The sequence below is a fragment of the Thunnus thynnus genome, chromosome 3 (assembly GCF_963924715.1).
Source record: "Thunnus thynnus chromosome 3, fThuThy2.1, whole genome shotgun sequence".
NCBI classification, from domain to species: Eukaryota; Metazoa; Chordata; class Actinopteri; order Scombriformes; family Scombridae; genus Thunnus; species Thunnus thynnus.
The window spans coordinates 21,651,629-21,673,205 of NC_089519.1; the positions used below are offsets into that span (position 1 = coordinate 21,651,629).

General features: G+C 38.3%; 1 protein-coding gene across 1 annotated transcript; it reads right to left on the reverse strand.

The window, feature by feature from the left end:
* Positions 1–223: 223 nt before the first annotated feature.
* suclg1 (succinate-CoA ligase GDP/ADP-forming subunit alph) lies at positions 224–21,080 on the reverse strand. Its single transcript, XM_067584719.1, has 9 exons — positions 20,947–21,080; positions 18,359–18,459; positions 14,646–14,762; positions 14,177–14,389; positions 13,344–13,401; positions 12,403–12,486; positions 10,010–10,161; positions 5,155–5,343; positions 224–647 (listed from the first exon to the last, which is right to left on the reverse strand). The coding sequence occupies exons 1-9, from the start codon at positions 20,978–20,980 to the stop codon at positions 621–623; spliced, it is 975 nt and encodes a 324-aa protein (XP_067440820.1). The 5' UTR covers positions 20,981–21,080; the 3' UTR covers positions 224–620.
* Between the last annotated feature and the right edge of the window lie 497 nt (positions 21,081–21,577).

The following is a 21,577-nucleotide window of genomic DNA, read 5'->3' on the forward strand; positions in this document are numbered from 1 at the left end:
TGTAAACCTAATGACCACTCAACATGTGATACCTTTTGTCTCCCTGTCTATTTCTCTTACATGTCAGAAATTTTATGCTCCTTATGTTGCTTCAAAAAAAAAAAAAGGTAGAAACCTGAAGACGGATAAATAGCTCATTCTATAATGAGACCACATCTGTTTTCTCAGACATGCCATGAGAAAGTATAGACACACACACAGGAACAGGAACACATCAGGAAAATGATATGAGAAATTTTTCTTATTCAGGTGGACAGCCAGTGAAATGAGTGATGGAATACATCTTACAGCAGGAGTATAACAGAATGAAACCACCAAGGTTACCATGGCATCCTTCCCTCAGCTGTCAACATTGTATGGAGGAAGAAAACACATCTATAAAGCTCTTACATAGTGTACAATGAGTTCTTTAGGATACCATTAAGACACTATTATTTATTCCGTCTTTATGTGCAAGGTACAAGTTCATGGCAGAAATTACAATATAAACACTATGTGCGCATTTTAGTTGAAATAATCAGGATTTACAGATACTGTAGGGCATATCCACCTCCAGAATCAGGCTGTTCATCTCAATTTCAGGGCAGGGGGGTAAAAGGTTGAGTGCCTTCTCGCACAATTTACAACATCTTCCTCTTCTCAAACTCCTATAGAGATGGACATCAGAGAGGAAAAAGAAAAGAAACAATGTGAAATGAAGAGATAGACAGAAGTGAATGATTTATTCATGCAAAATTCACACAGCTCTGTTTTGATCCTGTGTATCAGATCTGCTGTGGGGGGGGGGGGGGGGGGGGGGGGGGGGGCAGAGGCGGCTAGAGCTTTGGAGAGCCTGTTGTTTTTCCTGGAGAGTGCAAATCATGTAGCGGGTACGTGTCAGTGAGTTCCAGTCGTCAACATTAAAACAGCTCACTTTCTGTGATGGATAGCGACGACACAGCTGCAAAAATCTGATTTATGTGAGGTTATAGTTGCTGTGTTTATCAGCAGAGTCCAACCATGAGACTATAAATGAGAAAGCATTATGTTAGCCATTAAAAAGGATGTAGCTATTTACATATTCAATTTGGAAAATATCACACAAACCGAAGGATGATAGAATATGTCGTTCCCTGAGAATTTCCCATTTCACAGGGGGGAAAGTAACTTAATGCAAATGTCATTTATCAGGTCTACAGAACACACAAGTACTCATGCACATGTTGGCCCAGTCCACTGAGGCTTGCAGATACCTGAAGGTCTACTGCCACCTTGAGGAGGAAATAGGATCATGTTTATGCAATCTCAAATGCTTGGGAGGCAACCTCCGCCTCACTAAACTCGACTTTTTTGGGAAGGACGAAGGGAATGAGGACACATTTGGGTGGGTGGGTAGATTGGGGAGTTGTGGCTGATTATTAACAGCTCTTTTAACATAATTTTTGCTTTAGAGATGAGGTGGAGTAGGATTCAGTGGGGTCTAGTGATTAGCTTTAAAAGGCATAACAGGACAAAAAGAGAAGAGTAATGGGATGAAAATAGTGACAAGAGAACAGGAGGAGGTGGTTGGCTGCAGACGGAAGCAGACAGTAACTCAAGGGCACAAGACATGAATGATAGCAGCAAGGTAAGAGCAGAGTTGTTTGTGACAGAGGGGGGAAAAAAACAAGACTTTTTGTGTGAGAGAGTCAGATGACTGACAGGGCGAGTCAAGAGGAAGACTGGGGGAGTAAAATGAGGAAAGTGAAGGTTGTCACTCAAAAAGGATGAGAGAAAATACATCTGGATTGAACGGAGGAGAGTGGAAGGAAAACATGACGTAAAAGAAAAGCAAGACATTTACAAGCTAGAAATGACGACAGCTTTGACACACCTAGGGCCAGATGTATGAGGAGTGCAGGTTTCGAATATATGGCATATGCAACACCCTCGACTTCTAGAGTTTTGAGTTTATAAAAAACCAAAAAAAAAAACCCCCACCAAACTTGAGAGTAAATGAGTCTGCCTGCACACATCTGTATACACATGCATGCAAGCTTCACTGTGAATACTGAATGAGCGGGGCAGGATGGTACTATCTGATGTGATTATGAGTTCCAGATATTTTGTAAACAAGTTAAAGGTCATAATTATTCTACCGTGCATATAAATTAAGTCCTTCTCAGATAAACATAGGTTCTCTGATATCTTGTCCATGCACCAGACGCCCTGAAAATTCCATCAGATATCACAGCAAGCACTGCATATTTAATTTTGTTTCAACGTACTGTATGCCATTTTGAATTGCTAACTGTAAGATATAAATGTGAAAAAGAATAAATGATGATATTTAGTAAAGCTAAAATAGAAACTATAAGTGGGCAAAAAGGAGTAAAAGAAATGTTTAATTCCTACACTGTCAGAGTTTCTTAGAAATGCACAGTTTCGGTAATGGATCTTCATCAGGTATAAAAAACAAAACAAAAAACAAAACACCCTTTCTTTTTTTTCAAAAAGGAAGCCAAATCACAAACACTTGAGACATCTATATCATTAGTAATTGATTAAAAAAAAAACATTGTTTAAATGGGACAAACAATATATTTCAAGATCCATAGAATACAAATAAAAAATGGGAATAAAATGGAAATAACCTTAAAGGATCAGTCGATAGGATTTAGTGGCATCAAGCAGTGAGGTTGCAAGTTACAACAAACTGAATATCCCTCACCCTCCAAGCATGTAGGAGAACCTACGGAGGCTGCAAAACTCGTGAACAATGCAAAAAGCCCTCTCTAGAGCCAGTGTTTGGGGCTACTGTAGAAACATGGCGGTACAACATAGAAGAGGAGCCACTCTCTATGTAGATATAAAGGGCTCTCTAAGGTAGCGAAAACACAACAATTCTTATTTTCAGGTGATTATACACTAATTAAAACATACTTATAAATATTATATTCCATTTCTGCCAAGTCCGCTCTACTAGATGCCACTAAATTTTACACACTGCACCTTTAAACCTCTTACAGTTGTGAAGATATTTCCAGATTAGATAGTATGAGATGTGCACTTGTTTTTTTGTCGCCTATTTGAACTTCTCTTGTTGATAAAAATGACATATTTTGCCTGTTGTCCAAGGTCCATGATCTTGTTGTACGTTGCATTTCTGATAAACTCATTGTTAACAGTTTGTGGGAATTCAACTATTTCTTTTGCATGATGGGCAAAGAAAAAGCAAATCACCAATTTAACTTCCAAGATCTGAAAATATTATTTGGCCTGCCATATTTCACTTTCACCAAATTCTCAAATTTCTAGACATGAAGATGTTATGATTAACAGGGACAGTTGCAGCATTTCTAGCAAGCGTCACTCTTTTCACGCTACAACTGAGTTTCGCAGTGTGTATCTGTAATTATCATGATGATGAAGAATGTGAGGATGTGATTTTATGACTTTGCGGACAAAAGCGATTTTCAACTTTGTACAATTTGGTGATATACAATTTAGAAGTAAGAGCATTATTACTGCCCGCCATCAGACATTTAATTTTATTGATAATCCCTCAAAATTCTACATAAATCTTGTTGATGATGAATGAACTAACACAAAAACCCAGATCCACTGTGGCTGTATGCATAATTCATTAATCCCTGCAAAAGTGGATACATGTGTCAACATATTTAATCAGATGCATGTTTTCACCACTCGTGTGGAGTCTCGTTCAGGTCAGCGGCAGAGCGCGCCACCTGAACATCAGAGACTGCGGTCGTCCGCCCACACCCGAAGCATCATGTCTACTCGCTTCTCTTACGTGTTATTACTTCGATTACAGCGGTCAATGAGATTAACAGAGATGTATGAACACAACGTGCAGCAAAATGAGCAGCCACATCGTGCGTTTTTCATCATTACACACAATGATTATGAATTAAACTTTGGGAGGGAAAAAAAATGTGTGTAAATCTATATTGGTGTGCAGTAGTGCCAGCAGTGGTAATGAAAGTATAAGATGATGAATGGGTGTAATACATGCTTTCACTTTATATACATCTTGTTAACAGTGCTTCCCTACAGATAAATTGAAATAAAGAGGCAGTGGTGCCAACAGCTACTCCTAGGGAAAAAAAAAAAAAAAAAAAAAAAAAATCCGGTTCCAAGTAAACCTTCTCATATTTGTAACTGCTCGATGATGAAAGATGGTGCGACAAGTGACCAGCATCACAAGACTTTTTGTTCAGAAGCCAGAAAGGTGTTCTTGTAGTGCTACACTTGATTATAGCACCTCTTCATTAGCTATGCTGGGTGCCAGTTCTAATTAGCTTGTTTATTCATCTATATAATGAAAATGCAATCTTAATTTTTGTTAAGTTTATTTGTTTAGTATTTCAAAATATAAAAGTAAACTAATTTTCTACCTTTTTTTGTCAATAATCAACAGCTAAAATTAAAAATATGGCTCAAAGTCATTTCGATTTTTCTATTTCTGATTTAATATGGAAATATTTTGTGTTATATTTGAATTTGGCAGCAACTTTCCAGGCAAAAACCTGAGATTACTGAGAGAGGACAAGGTCAGGAAAAGAGATGCAGACAGAAGACATAAAGCAGTGAAAGGTGAAAAAAACAACAAGGGGAATATGTGAATCTAATATATTTTGGATTATGTTTTACAGAAAGGGAAGTGTTTTTTAGAAAATGTTACTTTGTGCCTGACTGACTGATAAAAGCCTTTTTCAGACATTTTATACACGCCATTGCTGGCTTCATGCATCTGTTCATGTAACGGCTTTTTACCTCACACGCAGGCGTTTGGTACATAAATGTTCATTACAGTTTTATTCAGATATGACAAAACAGTTACATAAAGAGGAAGTGTTATGTACATGTTACTGGGTCCAACCTCTTAGGATTGCTGTCATGGCTTATTCAGACATGAGACCGACATGTTGAACTACCATCACATTTACATAACACGGTGCATGTCTGAAAGGGATTATAGAGACATTCAGCTCATTTGATAACGCTTTTTAATGATAACTCATTTCTAGGGAAACCTCAGAAAGATCTGTAATCTAGAATACATGGTCCTGTCCTCTTGCACGCTCCAATGAAACGGTACAATTATCACAATGTCATAATTACTTTCTTTTCGCCTTTGAACATGATGATATCTGCTCGGGAGAAAGGACTCACCTTGAATATAGTGCTGCCCAGCTGGGCAGGGGACATGCTGACTACAACTCCAGCAGATTGCAGGGCTGCAATCTTCTCTTTGGCTCCTCCTTTTCCACCAGCAATGATGGCGCCGGCGTGGCCCATCCTACGGCCGGGAGGAGCAGTCAGCCCAGCGATGAAGGACACCACGGGCTTTGAATTAGCACCCTGGACGCAACAGTGAGGAGGAAAGAGAAAGAGAAAGGAAAAATGTGAGCATAAAAGGAGGTGAAAAGATACACAGAAGAAGAATAAGCTCCAGGGAAAGTGTGAGGATAAGAAGCACGGAGGAAGGAAGCAAAACAAGGGAGGGGAGGGGGGGGGGTGTACGAAAATAGCGAGAATTAGTTTTCTGCACCTGCATTTTATTCATTCATTAGAAATCAAACACCCCATGTCCTCCCATTACAGAGCACCCATGATAACAGGCTTGTCTAACCAGCCATCTCTGTCTCAGCCTGCATTATTAAAACAAAGGGTCAATCAAGCCATTTAATTGCATGGGTTGGTGTATGACCAGATAGGGGCTCAGGCTCCTGCCATTTCATATCATCTCATTTCTGAGATGGTAATTAGTCATGCAGGCACTGATTAGCTCAGCGCCTGTCTATGCTGCTTGCTCATTGATGGATGTTACGTTCAACAGTTAAGATCATTTCCAAGGTGAAGAGAGCTAATATTTCATCTTCAGCAATAACATCATAACCAGCAAGAGGGACTGAGTGTGTGTGTGTGCACGTACAGCGGCTAATATTTCATACTTAAGAATAACAACATAATTGTAGAGGACGGCCTTCTGCACGCACACACACACACACGTACGTTTACTTAGGTCACTTTTGGGGGACATTACATAGACTTACATTCATTTCCTGGACTTACCCTAACCCTTACCCTAACATCAGCTTTTTCCCAAATGGGGACATGGCTTTTGTCCCAAATTGGACAAGCCATCCCCAGTTAACTGGTCTTTTGTCTGAAATGTGTCCCTGAAAGTAGGATAAGTTAGACCCCCCCACACACACACACACACACAGTCCTGAGCTTTCAACAGCAGCTGTGGTTGATCTGGCAGACTGCTTTCGTAGAGTGAATGTGGCATGTTCAACAGCCAAAGCGATACAGTCAAGGTCCTTCGAAGACGCCCACTTCTGCTGCCATTTCAGCTCCAAATTCAAACCTGACACAGGCAGGAGCAAGATGATAGCAGCTAATATAAACTGCAAATGACTTTAGGTAATTAAGACTAGCAAGACGTATATCCGCCAGAGAGATGTTGAAGACCTTGGCTAGAGATGCACCGCTAATTAGACATTAACACTTGCATGGATAACAGGGAAAGGAAGAGAGAGGAAATATCACTTTAAAGTCCTCTAAATGTTACTAGCATCTGTTCTATGCGCTGAAAAATGCAAGTCTGAAACAAATTAGCACCAAACGCCACTTAGTGTTCTGAAGTCAAATCACGTTATGAATAAACAAACCGCCCTCGTGTGAATCAAGTCTTAAATCTACCTCAAACGAAAGGGGTTTAATTACTCTATTAATCCCTGCCTCCCTGGATACTAAGTGCTAACAATGCATACAAGAAGGGGAGTCGTGCGACCGTTCCCTTTACCCGTCTTTTGTCTTCCACTGTTAGCGGTTCAGATATATTACCTTAATTATGAGACCAATAGGGTGTTTCCCCCACCTCAGTGTGTCAACATGACTGGAGGAGGGCTTTGTTCTATAAACACAGAACAGCTTGCTCCAAGGTGAGGAATTGTATTCACAAGCTTAAAAAGCCAAACCAAGACAATAAACATGACAGGTAGGTATGAATAAAACTGGCATGTGTGTGTACACGTGGAGCCCACCATCACTATTCAAACCTCAGTCCTCCTTCAGACTACAGCCTATGCGGGTTTGCAGTGTTGTTTCCACAGAATTACAGGAGGTTTAGCTAAGCTCAATGGAGACGGGTGGCTGGGTGAAAAGTCAAGAGGCTCAAAAAAAAAAAAAAAAAAAACCTCCACGGTAGCTTAGGTGCCAATTTCTCTGACCTACTTGATATGCATGAAGCAAATTGTAATATGCTTATTCTGTGTAAAACTTATTTATGACTTCAGAAATCCTGTGAAACTGCAGCAATGATAGACAGACCTTTGATTCAGGTGACTTTTAAGATCATATAATGTCTGCAAGCATCGCAAACACTGATGAAGACTGAACCTTGAAATATGTCCTGCATCATAAAGTCTGACAGCAGAACCTAGTGGGATGTATGAGGTTGTTTTCTTGAATTTTACTGAATTAAGGCGTCGGTAGATAAACAGTCTGCAGTAACTCAACTGGAACATTGATGGATGCTTGAATCAATACTTCTTCCTCTTTTTGCTAAAATGTGTCCTTCTCAAATAGGAGTTCAATATATTTAATGTTGCATGACACAAATCAATCACGACTCTGGACTTAATTTTACTGAGCATTTGATACATAATGTGTTCCCATGTGGCAGGATCTGTCAAGCTAATGTGAAATGCAATGTCTTAAAAAGGCCCTGAAAACATATTATCTCAGTCAAAGTCACAGATCAAGTATAAACAGATGTGGTCCAACATTGAGTTCAGTTTTCTGCCAAAGTTAGAGTAGTTTTGGTTGTTTCATTTGAGAGATTTCTGTCTTTGCTGTTTTGTCGGAGCTCGTCTCACTGCTTTGAAGTGGTCAGTACTCAGTGATAACTGGACTGAATTGCCATTTTGTCTCACTTTGTTCAGTCAGCCATGAACATTATGTTCATGTAAGCCTGGGCATTCAGTAGAAAGTGACATATCTGTCATTGTCAGTTAACACGGAAGATGCGGTAGTGGTTGCTAAGAGCGATTAATGTAACGTCTTTCACGTTGATCAAAATAACATGTCAATTTAAGAGTTATTTCTGTATGTGTCAACATAACTTTTCCAGCTGTGTCAATCTCATCCACACCTTTTGTCCTTTTTCTGTTGTTATGCTTCATGAATGTAATTAAGAAGCTAAATAGCTATGTAGGAAGATGATGTCGCCATTATTAATCACACCTACTAAGGTCTGAATGGTCAACTGTTTCTCTGACAAGTGGAAATAACCATCAATGAGCACGACGCCAGACTTATTTGTGGAACAAACTGGAGATGTAGGCAGTGATTCAGTCTGGAACCAGGCTGTCGTGTACTTTCTGAGCACCAAGATCCAGATTTAGCAGCATTTGAATCAAAATGAGATGACAGTTGTTGGGTTGTTTGCTTATGTTCCCAGACCACTGTCAATAAAATATTTTCACCCAAATCACACCCACACACACTCCAGATGAAGCACACCATCTGAGTTTTGAGTGTGAAACTTTTAAATCAGTAATAGACCCCCCCCCCCCCCCCACCAAAAAAAAGAAAGTAACAATGACTGCTGCATATTTAGTCATAAATATTTAAGGTTAAAGAAAAAACTTGAAATGAAATCAAGTTTTCAGTGGCTTCAAAGACCCAGTCACATAAAGGATGGTAATAATACTGACCACGAAAACGACTTCAATTTGTAATCATAACAGCCCAGAACCCTCATTCATTCTCTAAATGCAGATTTTGATCACGCATGAGTACGCAACATGTTGACTGATTTATCTTGCCAACTAAAAGCTAAAAATTAATTTCACAGGTCACATATTCAAAGGTTTCTCCTTACAATACATCAATGTGCAAACTGGTTAATCTTCTTGATCGTCAGAGAGCAGAAATAATCTATAATCAAGATTAGATATTCAGTATTTTGTAATATTTATTTATTTTGACAGACTTTACTGAGCTCACCTAGCGCTCCTTTCCAGCAACACTGTGTTTCACATTAATATAAAATTCACAGATGGTAGCTGCCCTAGGTTAGTGTATTGGTGACTTGAATTCAAATGTATTCAAATCAAGAAAAGTTAAGTTTGAAAGTAAAAACAATGTCTGCAGGCTTCCGTTTGAGCTTTCTGCTACTCTTAACGATTAAAAACGAGGTCTGAGTACACCATTTCATGTATGTCATGTTCTACACAATTGACTTTCAACGGAAGATCTGCTCTGCTGGGCTTTTTCATGCATGTGTTTCATTTGAACTGTCCCCACGCTGTCAACACTTTGGGTGATTGGGTGGGTGGGGGAGGTGTTTGTACTTTATTTGTTGGGTGAGAGAAGTTATTCTCCTGAGACGCCAGCGGGAGATTTGCATGCATTAGAGCAGCCGAGGGCAAATCAAATCCATTTCTCAGCTCGAGAGCAACGTAGGCGCGCGCACACACACACAGACACACAGAAACAAACACATACACGCTGAAAAATTAACAGAATAGGAGTCATCCACAAGGAGCAAAATGCCAAGTACAGGGCTGCCGAAGTTCAAAATGTCAATTACAAGTTCCTCAGGCACTTGGCTGAATGAGCCCATCGTCGCCTTACTGCTCTTTATCACATGTGAGCATCACAAAAGGCTCGTCAACAATGCGGATTTGTAGAATACGCCCTGTGAATCATACCTTCGTCCCATCTGTCTCTCTTTCTCATGCAAATCACACGGACATTGAAAACTAAAAGAGAAAGCTCAAGGCTGTCATCAGAAAACAAAACACACTTCCATAGTTCCACCTTGTTCTTGATGCATGATGGTTCCCAATGTTCACCATTGCTGATAGATTTGAAAGGGTATGACTAAGAGCTAATTCAGAGAAGGATACATTTTTTATATGTACACATATCTGCAGAGGTTGAAGCACTGTAGAATATGATATTACAAGGACAGTGAAGTAAATAATGGGTGTCCAGTGTGTTATTTCCTTACAGTGTTGTGCTGTTTCAGGTACTCCGCTGCGTTCTCCTCAGCATTGCCTCCGATCTCTCCGATAAGGATGATGCCCTCTGTCTTAGGATCGTGCAGGAACACCTCCAGACAGTCTATGAAGTTTGTACCGTTGAATGGATCCCCACCAATACCTTGCAGGAGACAAAGCAGACACTTGTTATATACTCAAGACCCTCACAGGATAATTCCAGTGAATATTAAGAGGATCACACAGCTGTTCAGACTGAGAGAGACTTTATGCCTGATATGATCATCCTAACAGCACTGAGACTCTTCACAGTTGGTCATTAGGTTTGCCTGATATTTCTAGATGGATTTACTTTCAGCATAACGTGTGTATTCCATATTTCAACTTTTATTCCCTTTTACTGAAGAATTCAAGCTTCTCTTTCATTGAACAGCATCCTGACAACCATTTTATTAACAACATACTTACAGTGGCTTCACAAATATTCACACTTCTTTACTTTTTGCACACTTTGCTACTGAGAGATGTATTTTTCTTATTTTTTAATACATTTTTTAAAATTCTAAAAATTTCTTTTTTGCTTTTGAGATTAGGGGTTATTGAGTGTACAATTAATTGCCAAAAACTGTAATCAATTCTAAACCAGTGATGACTGCCTTTAACCATTTGGGGCAGTGAAAAAAAAAAAGCTGAAAACACAACACTGACATGATCACCTTTGAAGTCCTGCAGATACAGAACAGCATTAGCATTTGGAAACGTGTTGATGTCCGCCAGGTGAAGCTTTACAAAGTCACTGTATATTCTCAACATTTTGTGAGAGATAATGTTTAAGTTAATATCACTTTGCTTGATGGTATAATTGTTCCAAATCATGTTTACCTCTGCATGGCAGTTTAAGGTTTCCTTTCATATCAAAGAGACGCCATTGGACATGACTTAAGAAGCTCATCCAAATTACTAGAGTCCAATAATAATTTTCTAAATTTATTTCCACCGAAAATTACTACATGCTCTATAAAAGCATGAGCAAACGTCCACAAGACAAATCTTCACAGACAAAACGTCACCTAAATTTATATTCACACCATTAAAAAACCTGGCAACACCAAGAAGAAAAATTACATGAATAATAATCAAAGAGAACCACATTACCAGCAACACAGATGACAGTGATATTAAATATTGTATTAACTATAATTTGCTGTAGCCCTTAGGTCATGCTGAGACTTAAGAAGTCGCTAGCAGAACTACCAATAAACCCCCTTAATGAACTTTACAATATTTAATATTATTGCGGCACTGGTTTTATGAAGTCTGGCTGGAGGACACTCCATAATTAAAATGTCTAAATAATAATGAAGCCAAGTTGTTTTTCAGTTAATTCGGGTGTCCAACCGGCTCTCTAGTATAGATTTTCCGGTGGCAGATAAGTTGGCCAAAAAGATTTGTTTATATAAAACAGTTGATCTTATATCTGTAGTGTTGCCAAGAGGTAATAGAGCCGAACATGTTAGTATCATCACAGTGTGTCTTGATCTTCAGATGACATTAAAACTATATATAGCTGCATCCAGAGAACAGAGTGGTCGACTGATTATTTCACTTAGAATGACAATAAGAACTAAACCAGATCAATGAATGAAGAAGTTAGTTAGTGAAATTAATTTCTGAAGACAGCAAAAAACAAACAAACATTGTTCCATATTATGTGGAGATCAGTTTCGAAGAAATTAGTAAATTACTGGAAAAAAGGCTGTGAGGAATCATGTGGAAAAATGTGGGGTAATAGTAGGACAAGCAGGTACTGATGAGTACGGAGTCGTTTTAAAACATAAGCTCTATGCCTCAGTTCGTGTTAACATTGTGGCCTTGACTGCAGCAACACTGACAACGACGACAAGAGACTCAAGTTCGATCTCATCAAGAGGAGCATGGACTGAAAAAGAAGAGGAAGCAAAAAGGCATTTATAGAAAGAGTGCTTCATGAATGGTTTGTCTTCTTAAAGAGAACTGAAGAAGAGCTGCTTGGATTCACAGAATATTTTAACTCTAATGTGGTCATTCAGTTTTCATTCCCTCCGTTTCAATTATGTGATATAAAAAAAAAATCACAGGTTTTACTCCTGAGGTTTGTGCGGGTAAAAAAAATAAATATTGCCTGGTAGTGGATCGGAGATGAAACCCATTTTGCTCACGATTTGCAGGACAAAGAAATTCGAAATAGGCTTTTAAAGTTTCTACTTGCATCTGAGCCTCAGATTTAAGAGGGAGTCAGGTAAGATGTTCATGCAGGGTTTTATATCTAGTGTCTCAGTGTAGAATAAACAGCAGCCTTTTCTGAGAGCTGTGACACTGCGTGCTAAATTTAAATTCAATATGCCACAGGTCACTGGTAGCTTACCAATGCAGAGTGACTGGCCCAGGCCGACTTGTGTAGTTTGGTGCACAGCTTCATATGTCAAGGTACCGGATCTAGACACAATGCCTGAAAGAGAAATTCAGAAAACACTTTATTTTTGTCAAAACACAACTAAAAAAAAAAAATTATACGCACACTCTTTTTAATTAGCTTTTCGTCAGAGATCTTCTTCAAGGTCTCTGACCAAAACCTTGCTGATTAAAAAGATTCTTGCACAGATTTGAGTGTATGATGCGTTTTTTAATTCAGTTTGATTTTTTTTTTTTTTTTTAACTCCAGCACCTCAGCAGACTCTGAGTAAGCAGTGTGTTTTACTCTCTATTGTCAAAACACAACTAAAACGCTGCCTCAATCAAGGGTTGTAAAATATAAAATGCGGCCGTCCTTTTCTGTCCCACTATAACTCAATCATTTCAACATGACAGCAACAAAAGAGATCACTAACACAACACAACTCTGTAACAGCTGTTCTTTCTATGCTCTGGGAGTGATGGCAGTCGATTTAGTATAAAACAGTCTTCCTGTAAAGGCTCACTGGCCAGCAGCAGCACACGCAGCTTATCAAGCTGTCAACAGCAGAAGCTTCATCTAAGATTTAAGTACAGTGCTGTAAAAAAGTTTAATTTGGGATGAAAGGCATTAGTATGAATACATCTTCTTCTGTTCTACTTCGTTCTTCAGTCATTGAGAGGCAGGAAGAGTTGTTGGAGAACCTTGAGTCAGCAGGTGAATTTCTGTTTATGGACACATTTAATGTATTCTCTCATTAAAAAAATAGCCCATATAATTTAAAGATAAAGGTTTGGATTTCATTTCAGGAGAACATTTAACTTTTAACAAATCCGGAAAAAGTGTTTCCATTCAAGTTTTAAGTCTGTATTATAAATTGTAATTAATTCTAAAAACAATAAGGAAAATCTTACCAATCCTTCCTTTCTTGTGAATGTGGCCTGGCATGATCCCAATCTTGCACTCGCCAGGCTGCATATAAAAGTTTTAAAAGTTTTCAATGACAAACAGTCATCATAAGATACATGCATACATACTCCTGCTTGATATATCACTGGAAATGTTCTTGACACTCGTTTCATAACTTTAAACTCAGCGTCCGATCAAGTTTACTTTAAGAAAAACTACACAAGATTTACGTAATATCTTACTTGTTTCTATGCTATGAGCTCATTGTAAATAAACCACAAAAGAATCATTGAGTATGCGCCGCACGAATTCTCATGAGAACAAAAAAGTTTTCTTTGTCAGAATTCATTAAAAAAAGAAAAGTCTCTGCACACCTGATTATGCAACAGTTGCGTCGGAGGAAAATACCTTGAAAACAATGAGAAAAACTCATTCAGGTGTCCTGATGAAGGTCGTACAGACTGAAACTAATAAATATTCCAGCAGTAAGGGAGACAGAGTGTGGGAGTTTTTCTTATTGTTTTCTTTGTCAGAATTCTAAATTCATTATATATTAAAATCCAAAAAAGATGATTTGTTCGAGCAAAATAACCAAAACTATTATTTATTGTTAAAAAACACAAACAATCAGTATAACAGTATAAATAAATCAAGCTGCTTTAAAACTTAAGTATGACTGCGCAGCATTTAATGTTTAAAAAGCAACAGAAAATTAATGTATTAAATCTGAATTACACCTGCTCCCTTGAGAGGGAGTTTGTGCTTTCAGCCACAACCGAATAAACTAAAACGTACAGTATGTGTGTCAGTGTGTGTGTGTGTGTGTGTGTGTACTTACATTGATGACTCCTGGGCAGTTGGGGCCTATGAGGCGGGTGGTGCCCTGGCGCAGGAGCTTATGTTTAACTTTCACCATGTCCTGCTGGGGGATACCCTCAGTGATGCAGACCACCAGGGGCATCTCGGCGTCAATGGCCTCGATGATAGCTGCCGCCGCAAATGGAGGGGGCACATAAATCACAGTGGCATCTGCTCCTGTGCCCTGCCTTGCCTGAGGTGAGGGGAAAAAAAGGCATTGGTGGTGATATCAAAAATGGAAAGTCTAAAAGTTATGAAATAGTGCCACCTAATGTTTATTTAAAAAAAAACAACATTTTTTTTCAAGTGTCAGTCTTTCACAGGATGTTGCCAGCAAATCTGTCAGATCCATGAAACACATTTCAGCTTTTGATATATTTTACTTGTGATTTCAAGTTTCACAAGAGCAGCTTCAAATGTCAACAGATGTTATAAGGAGTCACACCTACCTCCTTCACTGAATTGAAGACAGGTAGGCCGAGGTGAGTCTTACCACCCTTGCCGGGGGAAACACCTCCGACTAACTGGGAGCCATAGTCGAGAGCCTGCTGACTGTGAAACGTTCCCTAGATGGAGAAAGAGGAGTCAGCGTGTGTGTGTTTGAGTGTGTAATGAAGTGGGGTACAGCCACTTCTGTGGCGTCAACCTTGAGATATCATTCCAGACAGAGAGGAAGGAGGAAATATGCTGCCATCCAGGATTAATCACCTGTGCTGAGTAAAGGGATGGATACAGAAAGTGAGGCTGAGCTCTTCTGGGGATGTACTGTAGGTACTGGTAAATATATTCAATGAGAAGGAATCGAAATGTTCTTGACAGATAAATAATGATGTAAGCTTAGTTTAATCTCCTCACAGAACAGTTGAAAAACAAATCAAAAAGAGGCTTTGGATATTCTCCAACACAGACTGTAAAATATCTCCCGAGACAGAGAAATCTTTCAAATGCTGTCACTCTCATGTAGGCTAAAGGTACTCACTCCTCTGTCTGTGCTCGCAGGGCTGGATTAACCCGTTAGAAGGACCTGGGCAGAAACAAGTTTTGTAGGGCTGTAGTCTGCTGGTCAACTGGTTGATTAGTTGGTTGATATGCTCTCTTCCGACTAAATTCTCAATGAATAATCTCGCCCAACCTAATGGAGACCGCTGGGTCTAACTGTACTCAACGTTTATTGAACGTACTGAACGTTTACTGAATCTGTGTTTCTCCATAATGACGCAACAAGAACCCCTGCCAGGCCAAAAAAAAAATATATATATTCAGTTATTCTGTGATAATTAAGCCCAAATTATGACAAAGTAATTTTGATACAGACAACTTTGGGCCTTCGCAGCACCTCCGGATCTGGTGCAGTTGCCCGACTGATAATCTAGTCTTGCATGCTTGTGTAAAGTTGCAGATAAAATGTGGTACTGTTTCACTCTGTTATATTACACTACATTGCGGTTTGTACTTCAAACCTCCTAAACCTCACCACTCCACCGGTGGTGCGTGCGTGGTTTTTTGGGGGGGATGCTGTACACACTGTAAAACCCCCTGAGGCAAATCTGTGATTGTGATATTGGGGTATATAAATTGACTTGACTAAAAAACGATTAACTTTGTTCAAACATACATAATTTAAATTCAGTGGAGATCCCAACTTTTCTAAAGAAACCAGATATGTCAGGCTGCATTTGAAGAAACGTCGATAAAATCATGCACAAAACATACTGAACATCTCAAACTGATGAAACAGTCTTGGGTTTAAATAGTTCACTCAGTTTAAACTTCATGAAGCTTTAATGAAGATTTGGAACGAGCTGATACAGATCGTATATGTTAAAACTACCAGAAAATATACTGTAAAACTAGAATAAGATGATTTTTTCCCCCAACTTAACAGGAAGAACTGGAAAACCTGACGTTAAAAGGTTAATATCTAACCATAAGATACTGGTGTAGGTATACTAAACCAGCTGTTAGTACTTTTGTTTCATAGCGCTCTAAATTTGTTACACACATCTCTATCAGGCTCAGTTTAAAATGAAAATAAACAATATAATGCATCAGTACCACTAAAGGGATTAGGATATGTTTTGGGAGGTAAAACAATTTGAATGAATCTCATTGTACTTTCCCAGAGCAAATTAACGCATCAATGCGGTCTATATTGATTTCATAAGAACAAATCCTATCAGTCAGTAGTGTGTTAATTATTACTGAAGATGCTGAAACAATGTAGATAAAGTAGCCAAGGGTCATAACTAAAGGCATTAATAAATGACCTAATGTAAAAATTATACCTAGTCTATTAAGAGGAATTAGAAGCTATGCATTTTCCACTGTTGTAATACACTCTTTCACCCTGCTAACTTTGCTGTTTTTGCCCGTCATTATTATCGCAAATGTTGGGACAATAAATTTGAAAAATGGTTTGCTTATCAAGCCAAGAGACACGACAATGTGCACTCAATAGCACTTGCTTCATTTCTCATCCTTTTCTAATTACCCGGAGTGTTCACTGGAACTATATTTAACAACCTTTTATTATGTTGAAGAGAAAATGGGAGATGAAAAATGGAATGTGCGCAAGGACAGAGGGGGGATATAAATCTGTAAAGTCCACGTTTTCTGGCTTGTTGAACACACTTGCCAAGATTTTTATTCCCCTTGACTGCACATGGTGCAAAGTGAATCACCTGAGCTTTTTCATGCTCTTGAAAAATGACACTCTGCCACACAAAGTTATTATTATTGACTGAAACAATGACTAAGGGCAGACATGGGCAAAAAAACTGAAGTCAAAGTAAAAATGAAAGTTTGTTTTCTCCGAAGCTGGCTGTAATAATAAAAAAGAACGACCCTGATTCACAGGTCTTTAAGGGAAAGAAACAACTTGAGCAACAGTTACACTAATACAACAGTGCAGTATTTACTGATCCAAGGACACGTTTCAGCAGTTACACAAAAACAGTAACACATACTGCTGATATACTACAAATCTTCATAAAATGACTTTAATCAAAACATTTTTACGCTTTGCCTGAAATTCATTTACTTAAACTTAATATTTACTTACCTTGTATTATGCTTTATGTTGTAATTCTGTATTTGCATATTGTAATACTGCTATTTAAATATACATTGTGTTATGTTAATATTGTACTACTGCTTCTTGTCTGCTCTGTGCACACAGCTCCATCCTGGAAGAGGAATCACTCAATTACAGCTCTTCCTGACATTTCTTTCATATAATTTTTTTCTCCTGTAAAAATGTGTGTGAACCTGTTTCATGTGTGAATTAAGTGTCTAAGGATACAGGATGCTGTAGGTCATATAGATTATTGAGTCATCTAAGACAAACTTATAATGTTAGGCTGTATAAATGAGATTAAATTGACTTGAATTGAGTTTATGAAATCAAACCTGCAACAACTTATTTTTTTGGCCACTTGGAGGCAGCAAAAACAAGCTGTAAGTAAAAAACTGACCTTTAAATATCACCTTTAAAGTTGGTATGTCGAACTTATGAGCAAACCGTTACACATCCAAATGATATTGAGGAACATGCATTCATTCGGATTTGTGTATGTATCCACCCAATGAATTTAAGTCAATTTTTACTCTTCTTTTAGCTTTGTTTTGGTCTCCATTAACACCTGAGAAAAACATCTGGCTCTTTAGCTGCTAAATGCAGCAATATGTTCACCAGCTAGTCGCTAACTTTGTCTGTCTGCTGTTTGGTGCTGCGCAGGCAGCACACAGTATGCCAAAAACAATGATATGAGAGCAGGTCAAGTTAAAGTTGCAGGCTGGAAAACCAAAACAATGAGCTGTAAGACGCTACAAAGTTGCGTAGAGCTGAAGGGAACTGCAGAGTTGGGTGATAATTCTCTTGGGATTCATCACTATGAGCGACCATTATAATAATGTGTTAAGTTAGGAAAATATTTATTTTAGCTGCTTTAATGTAAAAACTTATGTATGAAAATAGTAAACTTTTATAATGTCTCATCTGTATTTGGCTTTGTAATATGGGACACTTTGACACACAAAAATGAGGAATTAACTGTGTGTGTGTATAGAAAGGAAAAACTGAGATTACACAACAAGATTACAGTAACTTAATCCTATGTGAAGCAATACTATAAAGAATTGGTAACGAGTTTTGAGTACAAACCTGTTTCCCTGTAAAACCTTGGCAGATGACCTTCGTGTTCTTGTTGATGTAGAGGTTCTTTCTTGATCCCGTATAACAGTGCCTGACTCCACTTTGCTGCACTGAAGCGAGAAAAGAGAAAGCAGGCAACACAGGGAGACTTTAGGTGACATTTCTTCACATATAAATAGACAATATTCACCATGGAAACCATACAAATATGAAATCTTTCTAGCCACTTGTTCTTTGAAAAGGAGGACAATAAGTGTCTGCACATCTGATACAAAAACACATTCAGTACAACAAAAAACAATGGTTTGGAGGTGTAGCAATCTCTACAAAATCAAAGATTCTCTAAAACTTTTCCAGCAATAGAAAAGTTCAGTTTTCTATTTCATAGTAAAAGACAAAGATCACAGCTGTCTATTCACTTTCTTCCAAGAAATTATTCTTTGGATTTTAAAACCAATAGTGTTTTGGCAACAAACTATTTGCTTCTGCAACAATGTTTTATATTTTCACCTTTCTTTAGACTTGGCAGATGACTTTTACTGTCCCTGTGAACACAAACAAGTTTTCTAGGATTTACTACGAATATTTTTAATTTGGAATGGTTGCTTAATGCTATGGAGCTGTTATGGTGTAACTACAGAGGGAAATAAGACACATGACAATACATTATGTCTTATTATACTGTTTTGAAGTGTTGTACTATAATCTCCACAGACAATGCCAGTACTATCAATTTAGATAACTGCAAGCTTAAACTGCTTGCATGTATTTAACACCATATCTTGGAAGTGGATAGTGCTGCAGTAGAATGTAATGCTGCACTTTAACATTCTTCAGAGCTGCATTAATCTGTCTTTTATACATTGACGTTGCATTAATGATTACATGTAATGTGAACGGAAACAGTCATTGGGACAAACTCAGAAAATTATCACACAAGCTCTGCAGTTTTTTAGCTCAATGTTTTGCTTTTCCTGCCAGCACATTCACTGTATGGTTCAGTTCAGTATCACAACTCTCAGCAAATCTTTTTGCAGCAGCTGTTTTTAAATCCCAGACACATTAAGCGGCGAGACACATTCAGGTCAAAGTGCAACTGAGGAGTCTTTGTCAAGTTTTACATCTCCCGCAAGACAACAACTGGGAGTTGTGTGACGTACCGGACTTTACAGGTTTAACTACATTAGCAACATGCTGCACGATGCACAACATCAATCTGAGAAACTATAGACAGTAACTGGTTAGAGAGATGTTTAACAGAGATTTTAATATTGTTTCACAGGTTTTAATCATAAGTTTCTCTTTGCATCACTTTTCCACACAATTTTAAACTACCACCTAAGTTTTTATTTAAACTAGCAGACAGTATGAATTAAATTTATAGAATTAAACTCATTGTATAAAGCTGTAACTACCCTTTGAATGGCTTGAACATAAAAAGAAAAATTGTTATTTTGCACTCAAAAAACTTGATGATTGATCAATCGACTATCAAAATGGCAATTTGATCAATTATTTAAGTAATTCATAAAGCAAAGACTCCAAACATCTGCTGGTTCCATGACATCTTGACATATAGGAACTTGTGGGGGCCTTTTTTCCCCACCAGTTTCTTATGTTTTACAAACTAAATGATAAACCAAGTTACTGAAAGCTGCAGCTTCAGGGTTACTATACAAGTAATCATTCATCTTCCCTTCAAAAACATATGATAGCAAACCTTGACCTCTATGAGCAAAACCAGAATACATTCCCACCGACTTCCACTCTTCAGTATACTGGTCTTCACAAACTCTCTCCCTCTTTAAAGGCTAAAAAAAGGGTAGTACTGGACGAAAATTGATAATTAAAAGATAATATAATTTAAGGAAGAAAGACAATTTGACGACTACCTCTTCCGTATAGTATAGAAGATAAATGACTTTCTATCAGGAGGACTTTATTGAAAGATTTGAGAGTGTAACATATGTTTTTACATTCAGGCAATCAGGACAGAAGCAGGGCCTAACACAAACCAAGAGTGTCAGTCCTCAGTTGACTGAACTTTGGTCCTCTTCTGTGCCTCAGTCACACAACTTATCAATGAAACTGTACAAAGTTCAGTTGTTCACTCGGTGTCCTAACAAAGTGACAATTAATACAGTAACCTTGTCCTTTAATATAAACAACTGACATCAACTGTACTCTTGTCAAAGCACAATCTGAAGCTGACTTTTCTGCAGACAGGCTGCTGACAAGAGTCACTGTACAGCTGAATTAGCTGCTTTCAATCACAGCCGGGTGGAAACTAAAGATGAGCAACTCGCACAAAATAAGTTAAACACGGTAAACGGACACGACACATTAAGTCAAGGGGTCGTGCAAGGTCAAAAATAAATACTTGCTCTGGTGTCGTGTGTGCAAAAGCTGGCAGGAGGTTAAAGTCAGACTGCAGCTGGACGTTAGCACAAAGCTAGCTAGTTAGCAGCCCTGAGGAGCTCTGCCGGCAAAGCTCAGCTAATGTACAGCACAGAACTAATGGGTATATTTATTTGTACAGAAAGTAAACTATCAAACAGTTTAACCGATCAGCACCAAGGTTTATTAGTAATACTTACAAAGCAGCCTGGCAAACAACCTGCTGTGAGACATCTTCGGTCATTCACCAATGACAACCGGAGGCTGAGGACCTGGCACACGGATTTTTAGCTGGCTACAAATATCGCCTTTAAATCAGACTGCAAACATTATCCTCGTTTTCAATAAACTAACAATTGCTGTATTTATTGTTCATTATCTACTATTGATTTTTTTATGAGCTGTGAACGCAGAATATGAGACATACACCGGCTTTAAATTTATTTCAGGCAAAAATAGGCTTCTTCATTTAACAATGAATTCTGGGTAGTGTAGTTCTCCACAATGTAGGCAAGCGAAACCTTTGTCAGCACTAGAGGGCGCATCAAACACATTACAAATCAAGGTACTTCATCACACTGATGCAAAAATCTACTTGGTGATTTGCAACATTGCCCACAATAACCTCATATAACCACAAGTGACAAAGTAAAAACTAACGTGACATGGCAAAATCTCTGAAGCTTGACAAATATATATAATATGAATATATTGTCATATAGCCCAACTCTGATGGGACTGAGACACGTGGGACTTCCAATTGATATGTAATTCACACTGTGATCTGAGGGCCATGACTGAGATGAATGAGAAATATGATTTATTTCCACA